The 20,704-nt window shown below is 33.8% G+C and overlaps 1 protein-coding gene across 2 annotated transcripts in view; it reads right to left on the bottom strand.

Moving 5' to 3' along the window:
* Positions 1-20,643, bottom strand: part of ACOX1 (acyl-CoA oxidase 1) — a 60,650-nt gene extending 40,007 nt beyond the window's left edge. Inside the window, exons 1-3 of one of the 2 annotated variants that reach the window (XM_051995054.1) lie at positions 20,373-20,643; positions 19,702-19,861; positions 13,727-13,887 (exon numbers count right to left, since the gene is read on the bottom strand). In XM_051995054.1, coding sequence (XP_051851014.1) covers positions 13,727-13,887; positions 19,702-19,861; positions 20,373-20,481 — 430 coding nt within the window. In that variant the 5' untranslated portion in view covers positions 20,482-20,643. The remainder of the gene's footprint in view (positions 1-13,726; positions 13,888-19,701; positions 19,862-20,372) is intronic. The other variant, XM_051995053.1, reaches the window with a different exon arrangement.
* Between the last annotated feature and the right edge of the window lie 61 nt (positions 20,644-20,704).

Genomic DNA, 20,704 nt, shown 5'->3' with positions numbered 1-20,704 from the left:
CTTCTGCCCCCAGTTTTCTGTTTTCATTATAATTTTAGGTTGCATTGGTTTTGTTTGTGTAAACTTTAAAAAAAAATATCAAAATTATCTATTTTACATTTCATAATGTTTTCTCTATCCTCCTTGGTCCTAAATTCTTCATTTATCCATAAATTTAATAGATAAATTCTTCCATACTCTCCTAATTTGCTTATGGTATCATTCTTTATGTGTAAATCACATCCCTATTTTGATTTTATCTTCATATAGGGTGTAAAATGTTGGTCTACACCTAATTTCTGCCATACTGTTTTCCAAGTAGTTTTTGTCAAGTTCTGGTTCTAAAAACTTAGATCTTTGAGTTTATCATGTACTAAATCATCATAGTTATGTACAATAATGCAATTTATGCCTAATCTATTATACTAATCAATCCACCATTGTATTTCTTAGCCAGTACAAATTATTTTGACAATTACCATTTTCTATTACAGTTTGAGACTTAGTATGGCTAGATCATCTTTTCTCACATTTTTTCACTGATTTCCTTAAAGTTCTTGAGCTTTTGCTCTTCCAAATGAATTTTGTTATCATTTTTTTCTAGCTATATAAGTTTTGATAGTTTAATTAGTTTGGCACTAAATAAACAGATTAATTTAGAATGAATTGTCATTTTTATTACATTGACTTGGCCTACATATAAGCAGTTAATATTTTTCCAATTATTTTTATTTTTTTCTTTTTGCTGAGGCAGTTAGGGTTAAGTGACTTGCCCAGAGTCACACTGCTAGAAATGTTAAGTGTCTGAGGCCAGAGTTGAACTCAGGCCCTCCTGACTTCAGGGTTGATGCTTTACCCATTATACCATCTAGCTGCCCCTAGTGTTTTTAACATGAATGAATTTTGTCAAAGGCTTTTTCTGCATCATTTAAGATACCCATTTGATTTCTGTTGGTTTGTTATTTGGTATGTTCAATTATGCTGATCTTGTTTTCCAAATACTAAATCAGCCTTGCATTCCTGGTCTCACCTGGTCATAGATGATGATATTATTTAATATATTTAATGCTATAAAATTCTTTGCAAGTATTTTATTTAAATTTTTTGTTTGAATATTCATTAGAGAAATTGGTCTAAAACTTTCTTCTTCAGTTTTGGCTTTTCCTAATTGGGTTATCAGCACTACATTTGTGTCATGAAAGGAATTTGGTAGGATTCTTTTGATTAATTGTTTTTTAAACATTTAGTAAATTCCATTTGGTCCTAGGAATTTTTTCTTAAGAATTTCATAGATGATGTGTTCAATTTCTTTTTTGTAAGATTGAGCTATTTAAGTATTTTATTTCTTCTTCTGTTAATCTGGATGTTTTAGGGGGGGGTAAATATTCATTAATTTCATTTAGATTGTCAAATTTATTGGCATATTGTTGGGCAAAATAGTTCGTAACAGTTTCTTAATTTATTTTTCATTGGTGGTAAATTTGTTTTCTTTTTAAATCAAATTAACCAAATAACATCTATTTTATTGGTTTTCTCAGTTTCTAGTTTTATTAGTTTAATGGGCTTCTTAACTTTCTATTTTATTCATCTCTCCTTTTAGACTTTCAAAATTTCCAATTTGGTGTTTAATTGGAGATTTAAAATTTTTTTTCCACATTTTTTTTAGTTGCATGCCAATTCACTGATCTGCTTTTTCTCTATTTTACTGATGTAAACAATTGAATATAAATTTTTCCCCAAGTACCATTTTAGCTGTATCACATAAATTCTCATTGTTGTCTCATTGTTATTTTCTTTAATGAAATTACGGTTTCTATGATTTGTTCTTTGACCTACTTATTTTTTTTTTTGGATTAGATTATTTAATTTCCAATTATTTTAAAACTCTTTTCACTGCATATTATTGAATGTAATTTTTCTTGCATTATAACCCGAAAAGCATACTTTTACTATTTCTGCTTTTCCTCATATGGTTGTGAGGTTTTTAATTGTCCATGGCCAATTTTTGTACCATGAAATTCCTGGGAAACAGGTATTATTCCTTTCTATTCCATTCAATTTTTTCCAGTGATCTATCATATCCAACCTACCCAGAATTTTATTCACCTCCTCCATTTCTTTCCTTTTATTTGGTTAAATTTATCTTGTTCTGAGAGGAGAAAGTTGAAGGTCTCTTCTTCTACTATAGTTTTATTATCTATTTTCTTCTGAAACTCATTAAACTTCTCCAAATATTTGTTATGCCAATTGATACATATATGTTTAATATTGATGTGACTTCATTTTCTATGGTACATTTCAGTAAGAGTTTCCTTTTTATCTATTTTAATTAGATTCTAATTTTTTTATTGCATTGTCTGAAATCATGATTGCTACCTACATAGTACTTTCTTTGCTTTGGCTAATAACAGATTTTGTAACAGCCCTTTACTTTTAACCTATATTTCTTTGCTTCAAATATGTTTCTTATAAATTTTGATGAGAGTAAGGTTTAAGCTTTGACACACACACACACACACACACACACACACACACACACACACACACACACACTTTCTCCTTCCATTATATTAGCTTTTTCATGCCTCATTTATGTGGGGTAATTTACCCCATTCAATCATACCTCTCCCATCTTTTCCAATACAAATTTCCTTTACAACCCTTTATTATTTTCTGGGATCTCATTCACCAAGGTCATCATATCTATACCCTATGTCTACATATACTCCTTTCTAATTGCTCTTATAGTATTAAAATGGTTAAGAATACATATTATCTTGACATACAAAAGTATAAACAGTTTAACCTTGTTAAATTTTTCATGTTTTCTTTTTCTTGTTTTTTTAGTTTTCTTTGAGTATTGAATTTAAAGATCAAATGTTTTATTTAGCCCTAGTCTTTTAAGTAAAAATCTTGAAAGTATTCTATTTTGTTAAATATCCTTTTTCCCCTGAAAGATTATGTTTAATTTTGCTAAGCAGGTGATTCTTAGTTATAATTCTAACTCCTTTGCTTTCCAATATATCCTATTTTAAAACTTCAGTTCTTTAATGTAAAAGTTGCCAAATATTCTGTAATCCTGAGTGTAGCTCTACAATATTTAAATTGTAGACATGGGCTGTTTACAATACTTTGTCCCTGATCTGTGAACTCTGGAATTTGGCTATGATATTCCTGGGAGTTTTTATTTTGGAATTTCTTTCAAGCAACGATCTGTGGATTCTTTCAATTTCTAGTTTTCCTTCTAGTTCTAATATAACAAGGGAGTTTTCTTTGATAATTTCTTTTTTCTTTTTCATTTTGAAGCTTTTTATTTTAAAACATATGCACGGATAATTTTTCGACATTGACCTTTGCATAGCAGATTTTCCCTTCCTTCCCCCCCTTAATGGCAATATAACATATATTGGTTATACATGTTAAAATATATGTTAAATCCAATATGCTGCACAAGAAAAATCAGATTGAAAAGGAAAGAAAATGATTAAGAAAACAAAATGCAAGCGAATAACAACAAAAAGAGTGAGAATGTTATGTTGTGATCCACATTCAGTTCCCACAGTTCTTTCTCTGGATGGCTCTCTTCATCTCAAGATCACTGAAATTGGCATCAATTATCTCATTGTTGGAAAGAGCCACATTCATCAGAATTGATTGAAGTATAATACTGATGTTGTGATGTACAAAGATCTCCTGGTTCTGCTCATTTCACTTAGCATCAGTTCATGTAAATCTCTCCAGCCCTCTCTGAAATTATCCTGCTGATCATTTCTTACAGAACAACATAACATTCATATATCATAATTTATTTAGCCATTCTCCAACTAAAGGGCATCCACTCAGTTTCCAGTTTCTTGCCACTCCAAAAAGGGCTGCCACAAACATTGTTGCACATGTGGGTTGGGTTCCTTTCCCTCCTTTAAGATTTCTTTGGGATATAATTCCAAAACAGTGCTGGGTCAAAGGGTATGCACAGTTTGATAACTTTTTGAGCATAGTTCCAAATTGCTCTCCAGAATGGCTGGATCCATTCACAGTTCCACCAATAATGTTATCAGTGTCCCAGTTTTTCCACATCCCCTCCAACATTCACCATTATCTTTTCCCATCATCTTAGCCAATCTGAGAGGTATGTAATGGTACCTCAGTTATCTTAATTTGCATTTCTCTGATCAATAGTGATTTAGAGCACCTTTTCATATGATTAGAAATGATTTTAATTTCATTTGAAAATTATCTGCTCATATCTTTTGACTATTTTTTTTTTTTTTTGGCTGAGGCAATTGGGGTTAAGTGATTTGCTCAGGGTCACACAGCCAGGAAGTGTTAAGTGTTTGAGGCTAGATTTGAACTCAGATCCTCCTGACTTCAGGGCTGGTACTCTATCCACTGTGCCACCTAGCTGCCCTGACCATTTATCTTTGATAATTTCTTGAAAGATGATGTCCAGACTTTTCTTTTCTTTTTTAAATTATGGCTTTCAGATAGTCCAATAATTCTTGTATTAGTTCTCCTAATCAATTTTCCAGGTCATACGAACTAATTCTTGTGAAACCTAGTTCTCTGACTAGTTGCTTTGCCTTAAAGATTTAGTGGAAAATACTTGACTCTGGTTATCTGAGATTTTCTGTTACATCTATCAATATATTAGCATTGGTATATTGGCAGATAAGTTGACCATGACTCCTGAAGAAACTAAAATATGGACTGTTAACTTGATTAGACATACCCGTTATGATGAAAAGATTGACTGTAGACTAGGCCACATGCTTATGAGTAACAAAGTAGTCTCTCTCTATTGGCAAGGCACTAAAAAAACCCAAGAAACTTTTTTTTTGATGCTGAGAAAAAATTTAATCCAAATAGTAAATTAAGGATTCCTAACCGGGCTACCACTCAAGACTCTAAGATCAGGGGTGAGGAATCCTTTTTCTGTTAATGGCCATTTGGATACTTATAATTCACAAACCATAGAAAATTATCAACTAATGGAGCAGTGAAGTTGTTATACCTAGCTTTCAGCTCAGTATCAACTGTGGTTAATTATCTCATTTGATCATTTGATCCTCAGAAAAACCCACATGGTATAATTATTATCATCCCTATTTTACAATTGAGGAAACTGAGGTAAATAGCAGTTAATTGGCTTGACAAAATCATAAAGCTCTATTTTGAGGCTAAATTTTAAACTGAACTCAGGTCTTCCTATTTCTAGAGCTAGTTTTTTATTCACAGAGCCACTGGTCAGGAGTGATCAACATTAGGACTTTTAACATTGTAGAACTGAGTATTCTTAGAGAGGAAGTAGAAATGGCGCTGAATAAAACAAATACAGGAGAAGCAGACAGACTGGACCAAGTTGAAAATTTCTTTAAATGACCAACTTTCCAAGCTGAGGTATCTCATAGCACAGAACCCTTCAAGGTTATATTTTGCCCTAACAAATCAAATGCCTTTTTATATACAATTGAAGTGAAGTTTAACAAACTCTGAGTCTAAGTAACATATTGTTCATGAGTATGGTAACTTAAGTGCAATGTGTTAAGCTGTCCTTCATTTCAAAGAAAATGGAAGTGAGGCAGAGTTTTTCAGCCTCACTCTTTCTTCCACAGTCATCAAAATCCAATGGTAAGACAAGAGGACTGGCAATGGCCCAGGATGAAATGGATGGCCTTGAAGTCTTTGATGTCTGACCAAGCTCTAAGTGCTTCATGGTTGTTGAGACAAACTGTTCTCAATCACCCATTCTGCCAGGGGAAGTGTTCACAGGGGAAGTGAACATGCAGTGTTCACATGGGAGATAGACATCTCCCAAAACACTGAAAGGTTGGAGGCCTATCAGTTACCACACACCTCTTTTATCCCATCTGCTAAAAAGGGTAACTGAGGTATAGCTGATACATGATATAGCTTTTTGGAACCACAGATGAGAGTTGAATGATATATAAAATAATCATCTATATTCTGAATATTCAGATGTCTCTATTAATTGCATTTAACAATCTATAATATATATATCATTGATATCTTTTTAAAAGTTTCTCTGCATTGCCTTAGTGTAGCCAATCAGAAGAGAACACTTTCTTAACGTGTATGGAGGTGTGTATAAATAAAAGTATCTTTGTATTTTACTAATTGAGCTATGTTCAAATACATTTGCCTATATGTATCTCTTCCTTACTTTGTAAGATAAAAGTCTCTTGATTAGCAATTGTCTTGGAGTTTTGTTTTTTTTTCAAGTACACAATAAACAAAGGGTGCAGGTATGGTCTCAGATACAGAGATGCATTGTTTTCAAGGGGGACTTTCCTATGAATGTTTACAATACAGATATTTTGCAGGAATAAGGAAGTAGCAATATGAACAGATAGTTACTCTGATCTTCTTGACTGCCTTACTCATCCAGGGATTTTTCATCCAATGATTTTGAAATCTTTCCCTCATCAGATCTACTCTACTAGATTAGTATGTCAATCTATTGTAAGAACTCAACACATGAATATATAGAGTAGGGGTCCTCAAACTTTTAAAATAGGGGGCCAGTTCACTGACCCTCAGACTGTTGGAGGGCCGGACTATAGTAAAAATAAAAACTTTGTTTTGTGGGCCTTTAAATAAAGAAACTTCATAGCCCTGGGTGAGAGGGACAATCATCCTCAGCTGCCACATCTGGCCCACGGGCCATAGTTTGAGGACCCCTGATCTAGAGTAACAAGAAAAGGAAAAGGAAATAGTATTTTAAAGAATATAGAAAGACAATTTTCAGATGAAAAAATTAAAACTATTTCTAATAATATGAAAAAATGCTATAAATCACTATTGATTAGAGAAATTCAAATTAAAACAACTCTGAGGTACCACTTTATACCTCTCAAATTGGCTGAGATTACAGGAAAAGACAATGATAAATACTGGAGGGAATATGGGAAAACTGGGACACTAATACATTGTTGGTGGAGTTGTGAACTGATCTAACCATTCTGGAGAACAATTTAGAACTGTGCCCAAAGAGCCATCAAATTGTGCATGCCCTTTGATCCATTAGTGTCTCTACTGGATCTGTATTCCAAAGAGATCATAAAAAAAGAAAAAGGACCCACATATGCAAAGATGTTTGTAGCAGCCCTTTTTATAGTGGCAAGGAACTGGAAACTGAGTGGATGCCCATCAGTTGGAGAATGGCTGAATAAGTTATGGTATATGAATGTAATGGAATATTATTTTTCTATAAGAAACAATCAGCAGAATGATTTCAGAAAGGCCTGAAGAGACTTACATGAACTGATGCTTAGTGAAGTGAGTAGAACTAGGAAAACATTGTACATTGCAACAGCAAGATTGTGATGGACATGGATCTTTTCTCTCCTTTCTCCAGAAGAAAGAAGTATTTATTACCATAAAAATAGATTTTTTTCCAGAAAATATTCACTAATATCTAACAGAAATACAACTTATTTAAAGAACAACTTGCCTTATCAAACGCACAATTGTTTTTTAGACACCACTGCTCTGGGATTCCTTCTCCATACTTTTTGATAAAATGTTTCAGGAAATATCTTTCTTTTCTTTTTTTTCCCCCTCCAAGATCATCATCTCTTTTTAAAAAATAATAATAATAGCTTTTTATTTTCCAAAATACATGGAAAAATAGTTTTTAACCTTCACCTTCCTCCTCCCTCCTCCACCAATGGCAGGTAGACCAATACACATTATATTTAACAGTCACCTTTGCAAAACCTTTTGTTCCAAATTTTTCTCCCTCTCTTCCCCCTCCTCTAGAAAACAAGTAATCCAATATAGGTTAAATATGTGCACTTGTTTGTCTAAACTTATAAACAATATGTCTAAACATATTGCACAAGAAAAATATCAAATGGGAAAAAAAATAAAGAAGCAAACAACAATAAAGGTGAAAATACTATGTTGTTATCCACATTCAGGATGGCTCTCTCCATCACAAGTCTATTGGAATTGTCCTAAATCACCTCATTGTTGAAAAGAGGTTGGCTGATTTTTCTTGTGAAGCATAATATGGAAATATGTTTAGAAGAATAGCACTTGTTTAACCTATATTGAATTACTTTCTGTCTAAGGGAGAGGGAAGAAAAATTTGGAACAGAAGGATTTGTAAGGGTGAATGCTGAAAACTATCTTTTCATGTATTTTTTTGGGGGGAGCTCTTATTATAAAAATAAATTAAATTAAATTAAAATAAAGAAGGCAGACACCAAAAAAATAAAGTTTAAAAAAACCTATTAAAAATTACCTCTTTTTCCTAGTGATGGAATGGTACAGATTTATGTCTATTTTATAACCAGAAGATATCAGTGACATAATAGATATGTTATAAAATGTTTTAAAGCTTACACAACAAAACATAATAAAAAGAACAAAAAGAGCAATAGAATGTAAAAGTGGTAAACATAAATTATAAAAAAATTACCATTCAAAATAAATAAAGGACTGGAATATTAGTTCAATATTTAGATTCCAATTAATAGGTAGCTAAAGCAAGTAAGTTACAGAGACAACAAATCATCATGTGGAGAAATGCATGGCCTAGCTAGTTAATGAAAACTATATTAAAACAGCTTTCAGGTGGCATTTCAAATAATAAATTAACAAATAAAAATTCTAAAGTCCAATCATGATGAAACTATCAGAAAATAATTCATTGGCACTATAAAATCTGACTTAGTCTTTCTTAATAGTAAACTGGCAATATATAACAAAAGTGATATAATCATAACCCCAGAAAATAAGTTTGTATAATGATAATTTTCACAATGCTACTCAGAAGAGTAAAAAACTAGAAAAAACCAAACATCAACACTAGGCTATGGCCAAGTAAACCATAATAATTAACATGGTGGAGTCTTAGAAAACTATTGAAAGAGTCCAATAAATTGGCTAGACAAAGATATGAAATAATTTACATGAAATAAAAGTTTTTTAAAAAAGCAGAAGATGAACTGCTATGCTAACAGATTGGAAACAATTTTTTTTTAACAGATATCATTTTATTATTTTTGAGATTATACCCCAGTAATACTCTTTTTATTTTTATTGACTATGAAGCTTATCATATTTCTTCTAAGAGATTTTTTTAAAATAACTTTTTATTGATAGAACGCATGCCAGGGTAATTTTTTACAGCATTATCCCTTGCATTCACTTCTGTTCCGATTTTTCCCCTCCCTCCCTCCACCCCTTCCCCCAGATGGCAAGCAGTCCTTTACATGTTGAATAGGTTACAGTATATCCTAGATACAATATATGTGTGCAGAACCAAACAGTTTTCTTGTTGCACAAGGAGAATTGAATTCAGAAGGTATAAATAACCCGGGAAGAAAAACAAAAATGCAAGCAGTTTATATTCATTTCCCAGTGTTCTTTCTCTGGGTGTAGCTGCTTTTATCCATCTTTGATCAATTAAGGCTCTCTTTATCAAAGAGATCTACTAGACTGGAAACAATTTTGAAGAGAACTAATAGAGCTTAATATTTATTAAGCTTTTTTCTCTTTAAGTTTACTAAGACCATAAAAAAAAAAAAAAAAAAAGAGAGAGATGGCTTCAAAAAAAAAGGAAAAAACAGAAAACACAGGTTAAAGTTGATGGAGGCGTTAAGCAATCATTTTGTAGAAATATATACAAAAGCCAGAGGGGAAGCACTTGCAATATTATTTTCACAAAACTCAAAAGAACAGCTTACAACTAGTTTTTATAAAGTACTAAATGTTTTTAGCTAGAATGAGTCAAAAGACAGGCAACATGGTATGGATAAGAACACTTGATTTGGAGCCAGATGACATGAGTTGCCTACTGGCTGGTTAACAACCACTTCTGTGTTCCTGAGTTCTTAGCCATTTGACTACTCTCATTTTCAGTTCTCTTATATATAATAAGAAGTTAGATTAAATGATCTCTTGAATTCCCTTCTCTTTTAGCTCCAAATTCTGTGAGATGATTCAAACATAACTGTTAACATCTTATGCTACCATGAATGGTATGTATGGATCAGTTATTTTTAAAGAATGTTAGCACAAACTATAATAAATATAATTTTATTTTTAAAAAAGATTAAAAAATATGGATTATAACATTGTATCTTCACCTTTTTGGCTGTCTGCTTGTTTTTTATTTACTTTCTCATTTTTTCCTTTTTGATCTGATTTTTCCTATGCAGCATGATAATTGTGGAAATATGTATAGAAGTGTACATGTTTAACATATTGGAGAAGGGATGGGGGTTAAGGAAAGAAGAAAAAATTTGGAACACAAGATTTTGCAAGAGTGAATGTTGAAAACTACTTTTGTATATATTTTGAAAATAAAAAGCTATTATTTAAAAGAAGAAAAAGAAAAAAGAGAAAATTAAAAAACAAAACCAAACAAACAAAAGATTCAAAAGCCACTCCAACATACTGCAGATTTGCTGGAAAAAACTTTAATGTTGGGAAAGACTGAAATCAAAAGGAAAAGGTGATGTCAGAGAATGAGATAAATAAATAGTGTGATGGAAGCAACAAACCTGAGTGCAGATAGACTTCAGGAGCTAGTAGAGAAGAAAGAAGCCTGGCATGCTACAGGGGTCATGCAGAGTTGGTCAATTACTGAACAAGTGTCAGATTGTTATCACCAAAAATAAAATAAATACAAGAAAACAATGTATCAAGTGAAGAGGAAAAAGGTATGCTAAAAGTCCCAGGGATGTGATGCACAAAACAACTTATTAATTTGGCAATTCTTGAAAAAGTTGCTTGAAAGCCCTGTAACCTTTATAATGACTTTGGTTTATTCAAAAACTTCAAACTCAAGTTTTGACTATTTAGTATCCAAATATAAAACTATTTTCTATGTAAAACCCACTAATTGTCAAAAACAAGTGACAGAAAACAACAGTACTTTTCAGTTAAAAAGCGAAACACATTATAGTTTTGTCAAGTATTAAACCCATTTCCATCTCCTAATGTAAAAGAAGACTCCAAATTAAAAAGCACATCAAATCAAAGGCACTTGATGTACACAGAAAACACAACATGGCTCCAAAAACTACATTTGGCAGTTGTATTATCTCACACAAATTTTCTCCAATTATATAAAATGTCTCTTGTGATTGAGAAGTATGAATGAACTTCAAGGAAACATAAAAACTGAGATTGGAAGACTGAACTCAGAGGTCACAAGGAACCAATGGATATAAGCAAACTATAGATCCTTAGTTTCCTCCAGGCAAGACCCCTTGAACACAGACATCAAGGAAAAGGCTGTGGCTAAACATGTTAAGAAATTTACTGACATTCTGAAATCAAAGTTTAATGAGAAGAAAATATTTAATACAATTAACACCTACCCATTATCTGTCTTAATGTATGCTTTTAGAATTGCAAAATGGACTGCAACTTATTTGGAAGACATATTAACAAAAACTGCCATAATAATAATGGAACATAGGATTCATCATTTTAAGACAGCTACAGAAAGATGAATGCTTCTTTGCTGAGAAGGAGGGAAAAGGACTGATGGAAATTCTTAAGAGCACATGGCAAATAGGTTCAAAATCTTTAGAAACACTTTTGGAACAAGTAGATAGCATTTCCTTAAATAATGGTGGTAAAAGTTGATCACAGGTTTTTGGATTTGTTTAATATAACTTAAAGTGGTTTCTCACTAGAAAGAATCTAGGAAATGGTTAAGATCCAAGTGGATCCATTCCATAAGTCATATGAACATAACCAGCAAACAGTATGCTGAACAGGAAGTACTAAGCAAAGGGCTGAGTCATGTAGATTTGTTTCTGGAAACAAGAGGGACTTTATGATGGCAATTCAGGAATAGATCACTGCAGCCAGAAATTATAAAAAGGCTATTCTTTGGGAGGTGGGACTTAATAATCTATGTAGATTACATAAGGAAATAGTGGAAACTAAAGTACATATCACTACTGGCCTTTAAAATTTAGTACCTAACATACCTAGTAAGGCAAGATCTGGCCATTAGATGCATAAAACAGAAGCTTAATGACATAATGACATAAATACAGATCTCAAAAACTAATGGAGATTTCAAGTAAACTACTAGAACTGAAACATCATCACAGACCTATCCACAATTGACTAGACATGACACTGATCTATAAAAACTGGAGATTAACCTTTGTTTTTAATTTTTAAAAACTGTTGTTGGCAGGGCAGCAAGAATGTGCATGGATAGAGCACCTCCCCAGAGTCAGGAGGATCTGAGTTTAAATCCAGACTCAGACATGTAACACTTAACTAGCTGTGTGACCCTGGGCAAAACACTTAACCCTAATTGCCTCTAAAAACAAAAACAAAATTGCTGTTGATGACTGCATACGTGGGGAAAAGGGAGGGAGTGAGGAGCCAAGGAAAATACTGCAATTGCAACCCTAGGTGATAAAAGACAGTAATAATAGGAAGATTCAGAAGTGTGGGGATATTCTGGGAGAAAGAGAATGAGTCCAGTTTTGGATATCCAAAAAAGAACTCATTTTCTTCTTCTCCAAAGCCCCCATTTTCTGAATTCTTCCTTATTTGTCCTAGTCATTCAAGTTCACAAACTTGGTGTCATTCTCGAATCCTCTCACCACCCATATCCAGCCAGCTCCCCAATTCTGTTTATATCTCTCCAACATCTATCAAAGAATACTCCTTCTGACCTCTCACAGTCATCAGCCCTCACTCACCAGGCCAACTAAAGGAGCTTCCTAGTGTAATGCCTCAGGTTCTTTCACCTTTCCAATTCAATTTCCAGAAAGATGACAAAGTCATTTTCTTAAAGTGAAGTTCAATATATAACACCTCCCCACCTTTAGTAAAAACTCTCATGGATCTCTATTACCTATTAGATACAAACTCCTATTTGGCATTTAAAACTCTTTCCACTCTAGATCCTTTCTAATTTTCTAGTCTTTTTACATAATACTTTACTTCACAATCCAGCCAAACTGACTTACTTGTTATTTCTCATATATAAGACTCCATTTCCCATCTCTGAGTCTTTGAACTGGCTGTTCTCTATATCTCTCATCAGATCCTTATTTCCTATAATAATCCCTTGTTTCCTTCAGATTCTGCTGCAGCACTACGTTCTGCAGGAGGCCTTTCTTGGTCTTACTGCTTTCTCCTCCAAGGCTACCTTGTATTTCATAGGTCTATACTCATATGATTGTATTGCCTTCGCATCAGAATGTCAATTCCATGAAAATAAGGACTATCTTTTTTGTCTTTTATCTTCCCAGGGCTCAGCACAGTGCCTGACACATAGTAAGAGCTTAATAAATGCTTGTGGATTGTCTCTTTCTCTGGGGCCTAACAAATAAGAGGGAAGATTTTCATTACTAGCATTCTACATCTTATTCAATCCCTGCATCCCTGACATAATAAAAAACATCTCTTATTGCTGAGACATCAATATGAAGAATACTAAACAAAGCTGTTAAGGCATTGGATGGTGGAGAGAACTACAGGAATGTCAGCAGAACCTGACCTCATATAAGGCAGATGTATCACCAGCACTTATTCTTACAAACTACTTCACAAACTAATTCAAGAAATAAAACTGAAAGATACTTGACAAATTATTAGAGATGGACAAGGTACTAAAGAAAAGAGTGTACTTTTAAAGTCTGGTTTTAAATAAGACTTCAATGAGTTTAATGCTAAGAATCACTATCAGTAAGAGTCCCTGAATGGTTTCATCACTGATCTCTAGATAAAGACTAACCGTGCCCCATCTCGGTCTGGGCGTAGGTGCCAATTATCTCGAGTCCTTTGGATGGAGGCAGCCATTTCTGTTGCTGAGCAGTGGTGCCCTGATTCAGCAAGGTAGGGATAAACATGGAGTAATTGAGGCCAACCGGTTCCACAAAATGGATCATATGTAGTCTACAGGAGAGAAAAGAAAAGGATCTCAGCCTTACTCTAGTAACTGCCTGAAAAGATTCTTTTCCTACATATTGACCTCTCTAAATAGTTCTCACCTAGGAGGCCATAAATGTTACATCCTTCATCTTTCAAATTTAGTAATAATATTTTCCATACATACCACATTAATTATTTTATAACTTGATGAACCTGCAAATGAAAACTCCTGGAGTTCATTCTCTGGTACCCCTGCTCTTAGTCTAGTTAGTAATTCAGGATGAGATTTCTTCTTAAAATTGCTTTTGATTAGTTCTTGAAAGTAAATCCTTCCTAGATAGCAACTGAAAAGAGTATTCTCATAGAAGATCAAAAGAGATCCCTTCAGAGAATTCACCTGTTTTCAGTGAACAACTATTTTTACCTTTTCTTTGCTTAGGGATGATGATGAGTAATGTAATGATGAGAATAGCTACATATTCAGATAAAGTATATTTGTTGTTGTTGTTCAGTAGTATCTGACTCTTCATGACCCCATTAGGAGTTTTCCTGGCAAAGATACTAGAGTGGATTGCCAGATCATTTTACAGATAAGAAAACAGAAGTAAACAGGGTGAAGTGACTTGTCCAAGATCACACACCTACTGTCTGAGGCCAGATTTAAACGCAGAAAGAGCTATTCCTGACTCCAAGTCTTATACTCTAACCACTGCACCACCTAGCTGCGCATAAAATGTATAGGACACAAAAATTCTTAATAAGGTAAATAATACAGCTAATATCTCACAAGTCTAGCTTTAATAGTCTCAGAATTAAACACTAACATCATAAGACTAATTATATCTACCTGGAAATTGAATAACAACAAAATTCATCTTAACTATCTCCTCTTACAAAGTAATTTCTGAACACAAAAACCAAATCACATAAATCAATTAACCTTTGTTAAAGAATACCAATACTAAAAAGAAGAGAGTAAATATACTGTCAACCTCCAATAAATTTAAAGAATTAAAACTGTAGAAATATTCTTTATAATGACTCGAATAAAGGAATAGCAGTGATTACTATTCCTGTTTTGAGGATTTCTTGAAGAGAAAAGAAATAGGATGGAATTCCTATTCACAGAAAGCCATCAAGCCACTCCCCATTATTAGGGAAGGTAACAGGAATGATATGTCATCATTCTTATTTCTTCATGTGAAACAGTATACAAACTGATAGAATTATAAATAAAGGAAATTTAGATTGACTCCAGTTCTCTCAATTTAAAGAAGCTAGGTGAAGTTTGAAGACCTGCCTAAGACCACACAGAAAAGCAAAGTTAAGATTCAAACAGAGCCATCTACCTCCAAAGCCACTGCTCATTCCATTCCACCAGGCTCCTCGATCTTCTGACAATTTCAATCATTTAAAGGAACTTCTATACTAATTCTATATTTCTCAATCCCAATAATATGAATGAATTTAATTAAAAAGTTACAGAAGTCTACTGAACAACTAAATTCTGGATGTCAAATCCTGTTTTTGTGTCAACAAAACAATAAAATGAGTTGCTTATTATGATGTATTAAACTTAAAATGCCTGAATACCAGTAAAGATCAAACTTGATTTGTGGGGAGAGAAGGAAGAATAGAAATTAATTCACTGTCAAAGTTATTTGAGTTAACACCAGCACAATTTCAAATTAAGTAATCTTAATATTGGAAGAGATCCTAGATATCATCTAGTCCATGCCTTTAATGCCATAAAGATGGGAATTCCAGGCCAGTGATAAAATTACTTCTCTAAGGTTATACAACTAATTAAGTTCCAGAGTTGTGAAAAATTGGCTTTTGATGCCAAATACAATGTGTTTTCCCCATTTGGTCATCAATTTCACCAACAACACTTAATTAAACTAGATGTCAAAATCTCACTGGGGAGCATGAATTCATAAATCAATCTCAAAAACAAGAGGGATCCTAATAGCTAATGACATTAGTAATTCCTAAATCACTTTCCATAAAAATCTAGGCAAGAATGTAAAACTGAGAGAAATCATCACAAATAAAAGTAGTAACCTAACTTGCAAAGCCTTTGTTTGAAATGTCAACCACAATTCTTCATGAGGGAATAAAGTTGGTAAAATAATTCAGTGTATTCCTTTGGGATATCTAAAAATTGATGGTGAAAATGATAAGGCATCTACATATATGGTAGTTAAAAAAAAAAGCATGACATTTAAAATGAAAACAACTACTTATTCAAAATCCAAGGAATAGTAAGCTACTGATATTTTCTCAACTGCTACTCTAAAATATAACTTAAATTCACTTTATATTTAAGAGGTAAAAAGAAAATCATAATCACACAAGTACAAACATATCAAACTAGAAAACTGAAATTTAGTGAGTGTATTTTCACTGTGTATAGGAAATGATCATTGGGAAAACTTTATAGGAGAAAATGAAATTGTTTTTCTTATGATCTTCTCAAGTGATGGTTCAAATAGCCCTTATTCAATATGACCATTTGAAAACATTTTACAAATATTCATATTACACATGTAATGTTTTTATAGAGCAGAATATTCTCAATGTATGAGGAAAAAATAATACACAAAGAATACTAGGAGTTAGCTTGTCCAACATCTTTCAAGAATGGAATTATTAATTGATAAGTTTCTTATTTACAATCTCCTCTAACATAACATGAGATCAAATCTCTGACAAATATCACCAAGATTATTTTTTAAAAAAAAAGATCTCTTAATATTTCAAGTGTAACACGATTTGCAGGAAAAATGATCTTTCCTCCCACATGGAGGACTCTTGTTTATTTGAATCTAGTTACAACATTATATTCACAAGGGCAAGGAATAAATCTTCATCAAGACTGATTTGGAGATCTCATCTTTCATTCAAACCCCCCCCCCCCCCAACCCAAAAAAGTCAGGCTCTCTAGAAGTACTTAATTTACCATTTTAAAACATAACCTGATAAATAGGGTTTAATAATATTTTTAAAAATTTAACCAGCACAATTGACTCAAAGCTAAAATGTAACTTACTAGTTCACATCTAGAGGTTCTTCTTCAACAACTCCATAACTATAAACACATAAGTCATTAAAATAAAAGGAACATTTAAAAACATTGTTTTATCTAGAAAGTTCAAATCTCAGTAAAAGTAAAAAGATCCCTGGATGGATTTAGAGGACTCTTTCAGAAGATCAAAGTATTATTTTATACAATGTTAAATATATCACATTATAAATAACACAAGATGTATTCTTTAAGGGAAAATTCACAGGAAATGAGTTGATTAGAATTTCAAATCACTTCTAAATAATAAATTATCTCACTCTAACATGCCACCCAATAAAGCTATAGTGTAATCTACTCAAAGAATATCCATGAAGTATATTTGTGATTAAACTCTCCTGAATTCCTATTTTCTTATTTTTAATTTCCTGACTACTTTTGATATATCTCAATCCAGATATAGATGAAAAGATTTCAATATGTATTTTTTTTTTTTTTTTGCTTAAATCCTGCCAAAGGCAAAGATTTTATGACTTAAGCTTAAATGTTTTTTTTCTGGGAGAAAATTTTGACATTATCAGAATTATTATGATGGCTTCTTTAGAATGTCTTCAAGGTAAATTGTGATGTGGTAGAAAGAAGACTCAAGTGGAATTCAGAAGATCTACCATATGTAATGTACCTATGCATTAAGTAGGAGACAAGTGTGTCTAAACATATCGTGGGTGGAGCTTTGCAACCAGCCTTTCCTTTTCCTTTTGGGGGGAAGATCAGGATGGTCACTGTAGGGTGTGATGACCACATTAGCACCCTGGATAACTTAGAATCAGTGGGAGTCAGGATAAGCAAAAGTCCTTGATCTTTATTCTTTGTCTTTAGAGGTAAGGATTGAATTGGATGGAAGCAGAATCTCCGTGACCTTCCTTCTTCATCTCCCGCCCAGAAGTGACCCTGACTAGTCTTACTCCATCCCCTAGTCCTCATACAATTCTCTGTATACACCAATTATCGAGCTGGCACAGGATAGTGGGAAGGGCCATTTTCCAAGCATATGCTTATAGAGTATTGTCCAATTGGTAATTAGCCTTAAGTGCTTGGTTGCCAGACCTCAGTGCATCGACTCAAGAGTTTCAGCCTACTCTCACACAGTAGAGTGTGTTTGGCACATGTGGCCAATGCTTTTCACGTATACCTGCTGCTATGAACTTTATGTAACTTTAATCTGTCATCCTAGATATGTCATAGAGTTGTTTGATTTGGGGCAAGTCACTTGAACTTTCTCAGACTATCATTCATCACATAATTGATGTAATTGAGTAAAATGATCTCCAAAATCTTTTCCAACTTCAGTTTTAGTAATTTCATAGATCCATCATTTTGCTCCCTTAGAAGATTTTTCAGCTATGAGTCTTGTCTCTCATGGTTAATACAAGTTGAAGAAAATAAAGACATACAATGACATCTTAAAGTAACTAATCAATATAGCTAGTACAAAAAGGAGAGCTTAAATAGACTATATTTTCTATCAGTATTTTTTTTTTTAAACATGGATTGTCTTGGACATAAATATCTTCTTGACTGTTCAAAAATGAAGGGGAAAATTCTTTCAGTATGAGACCCTCATAAATCAAAGAAACTATAAACAACATTATCAAGTTTAAGTATTGCTTATCTAGAATGAAGCAGAAAATATTAAACCTCTTTTATTACAAAATAAAAATAAATTCCAGACAAAACAAAGAACACAGGAGTTCTAATAATAAAGTATATGTTTGGCATTTATCAACAAATTAGAGCCTACATATAAAATGAATTCCAGTTAAAAAACTACTAACAATAATAGTGTTCAATTCTTATAACACTTTCCATCAATTCTACTTACTATCACTTAATGATCTTCCCATTAATACACTTTTTTTCATGATTTTTGACAAGTTATTTATTACAGTACAAAGGCTTATCTCACACCCTGCAACAAAACGAGATAAAAATCTTCAAATTTCAGTTTCTCAAGAATATTCTTGTTACCATGAGATGTTTCTGGGTTCACTACAAAGAAAAAATCACCCCAAATTTTCATATGAGGAACAACTTAAATCTCTAAGAAACATAAAGTGGTGAACAAAGTGTACTTTTTTAAAGAAGAGATACCCAAGAGTAAGAACTGAAAAATCTCTTATCAATGGACAATTCTCCAAAAAGTTTAGATACTGGTATAAGATGAAAGATAGATGGGGCAGCAGAATTCATAATCCAATCATCTTTTACTTAAAGAGGAAAGAAAATAACCTTCCTATACATTAAGTGATTTGTCCAAGGTCCACAAACAGTTGAGTGTTAGAGGCAGCATTTGAACCTAGGCCTCGAACTCCTCTAGAAATTATTATGCCTCTGAAGAATAACAATGCAAAAGAAGGTGAAAACTTTAGTTTTGGCCTCAGATCTATTACTTAATTTGACAAAGCAGACTACTGCAGGTTCCTTTTTAACATTACTTAACATTTATCTATATGGAACATGTTATCCTGATGTCTATGAATTAAAAAAAAAATTTTTTTTGATAACTCATCACAGTTAGTTTCCTTTTCAATCCTATGCATTTGATTTTATGCTTTCAAAAATATTATTCTGATAATTCCAGAAGATATGACACCATAAAAAGGTTACAACCCTTGATATAGAATATTAAGAACTAGAAAAGCATAGACCCAATCCCCTCCCCCCATACACACACAGAGAGATTGAGAAGAATAAAGAATTAGAAAAGTACATTTTTGTTTAAGCTCGCAAATCTCGACAATTCCAACACTTACCTTTTAAACCACATGATCTCCTCCGGATCAGCAATGCCAAAATCTCGCATCTTCTTCACCATAGTGGCACTCTTTCTGACAGCTATCTCATAGCGCTGGCTTCGGGTAAGGAAATTCAAGTCTTCATGCTTAAAGTCTGGATCATTCAGAATCAAGTTTTCTGAAGTTTCGAGGGAGAGAGAAGAGAGACCAAAAAATTCAGAAAACCATAACCATCTCCGCAGGAGATTGAGAAAGAGGCGTTTTAAAGTGCTAAACTCGGAATAAAAGACAGCGAGGCAGTTCTGGCTCTCCAAAAGGTTACGGTTTAATGGGGAAGCCAACCTACATACAGTACTACGAACAAACGTATACAGGATAAACTGGTGACGATCAACACAGGAAAGGCACTAGAATCAAGGGGGTACTGGAGAGGCTGCTTGCAAAAGATGGGACTTCAGTGGAGATAAGGAGGAGGAGACGCTGAAAGCCCATTAAAGCAGAGTTTCCAACTCATCCCTAGCAGCAATAGGGGCAAGCCCGATTATGGGGTATGGAATAGAGGGCCAACCTCTTCCATCACCACCTGCTGCCCTGAACATCCGAGGACTCTCCGCTGCCCTATACGAAAGCTCACCCCAAGCCTCTGCAGCACCCCCCTCAGCCCAAGGGTCCCGCCCCGCCGCTCTCACCGATCTCCCGGCGACGCCGGGTCCTCTCGGGGCCTCCATCCAGGATATAAGTAAGTTTCTCTGCGTCGAAGCTAGCAGCGTCCCGCTCCCTGCGCAAATCTGGGTTCATGGTAAGGGTAGTGATGGGGCAGAAGGTGATGGCGATCAGACGTCCACAACTCAGACAGCCCGTTCACTCCCTCGCAAGGTTCTGTAGTCTCGGGCCCGGACCAGGGCCAGCCCTTCCACATGCAGCACCGCCCCGTCTGCCCTCGCCCCCTGGCACGTGACTGCGGCCCTGCACTCCCGGGACTGGAGGGCCTTAATCTAGCGAGAGCCGAGCTTCGCCAGTC

The sequence above is a fragment of the Antechinus flavipes genome, chromosome 4, assembly GCF_016432865.1.
Source record: "Antechinus flavipes isolate AdamAnt ecotype Samford, QLD, Australia chromosome 4, AdamAnt_v2, whole genome shotgun sequence".
Classification (NCBI taxonomy): domain Eukaryota; kingdom Metazoa; phylum Chordata; class Mammalia; order Dasyuromorphia; family Dasyuridae; genus Antechinus; species Antechinus flavipes.
The sequence above is the reverse complement of the archived record's forward strand: the minus strand, read 5'-3'. Positions and strand labels throughout refer to the sequence as shown.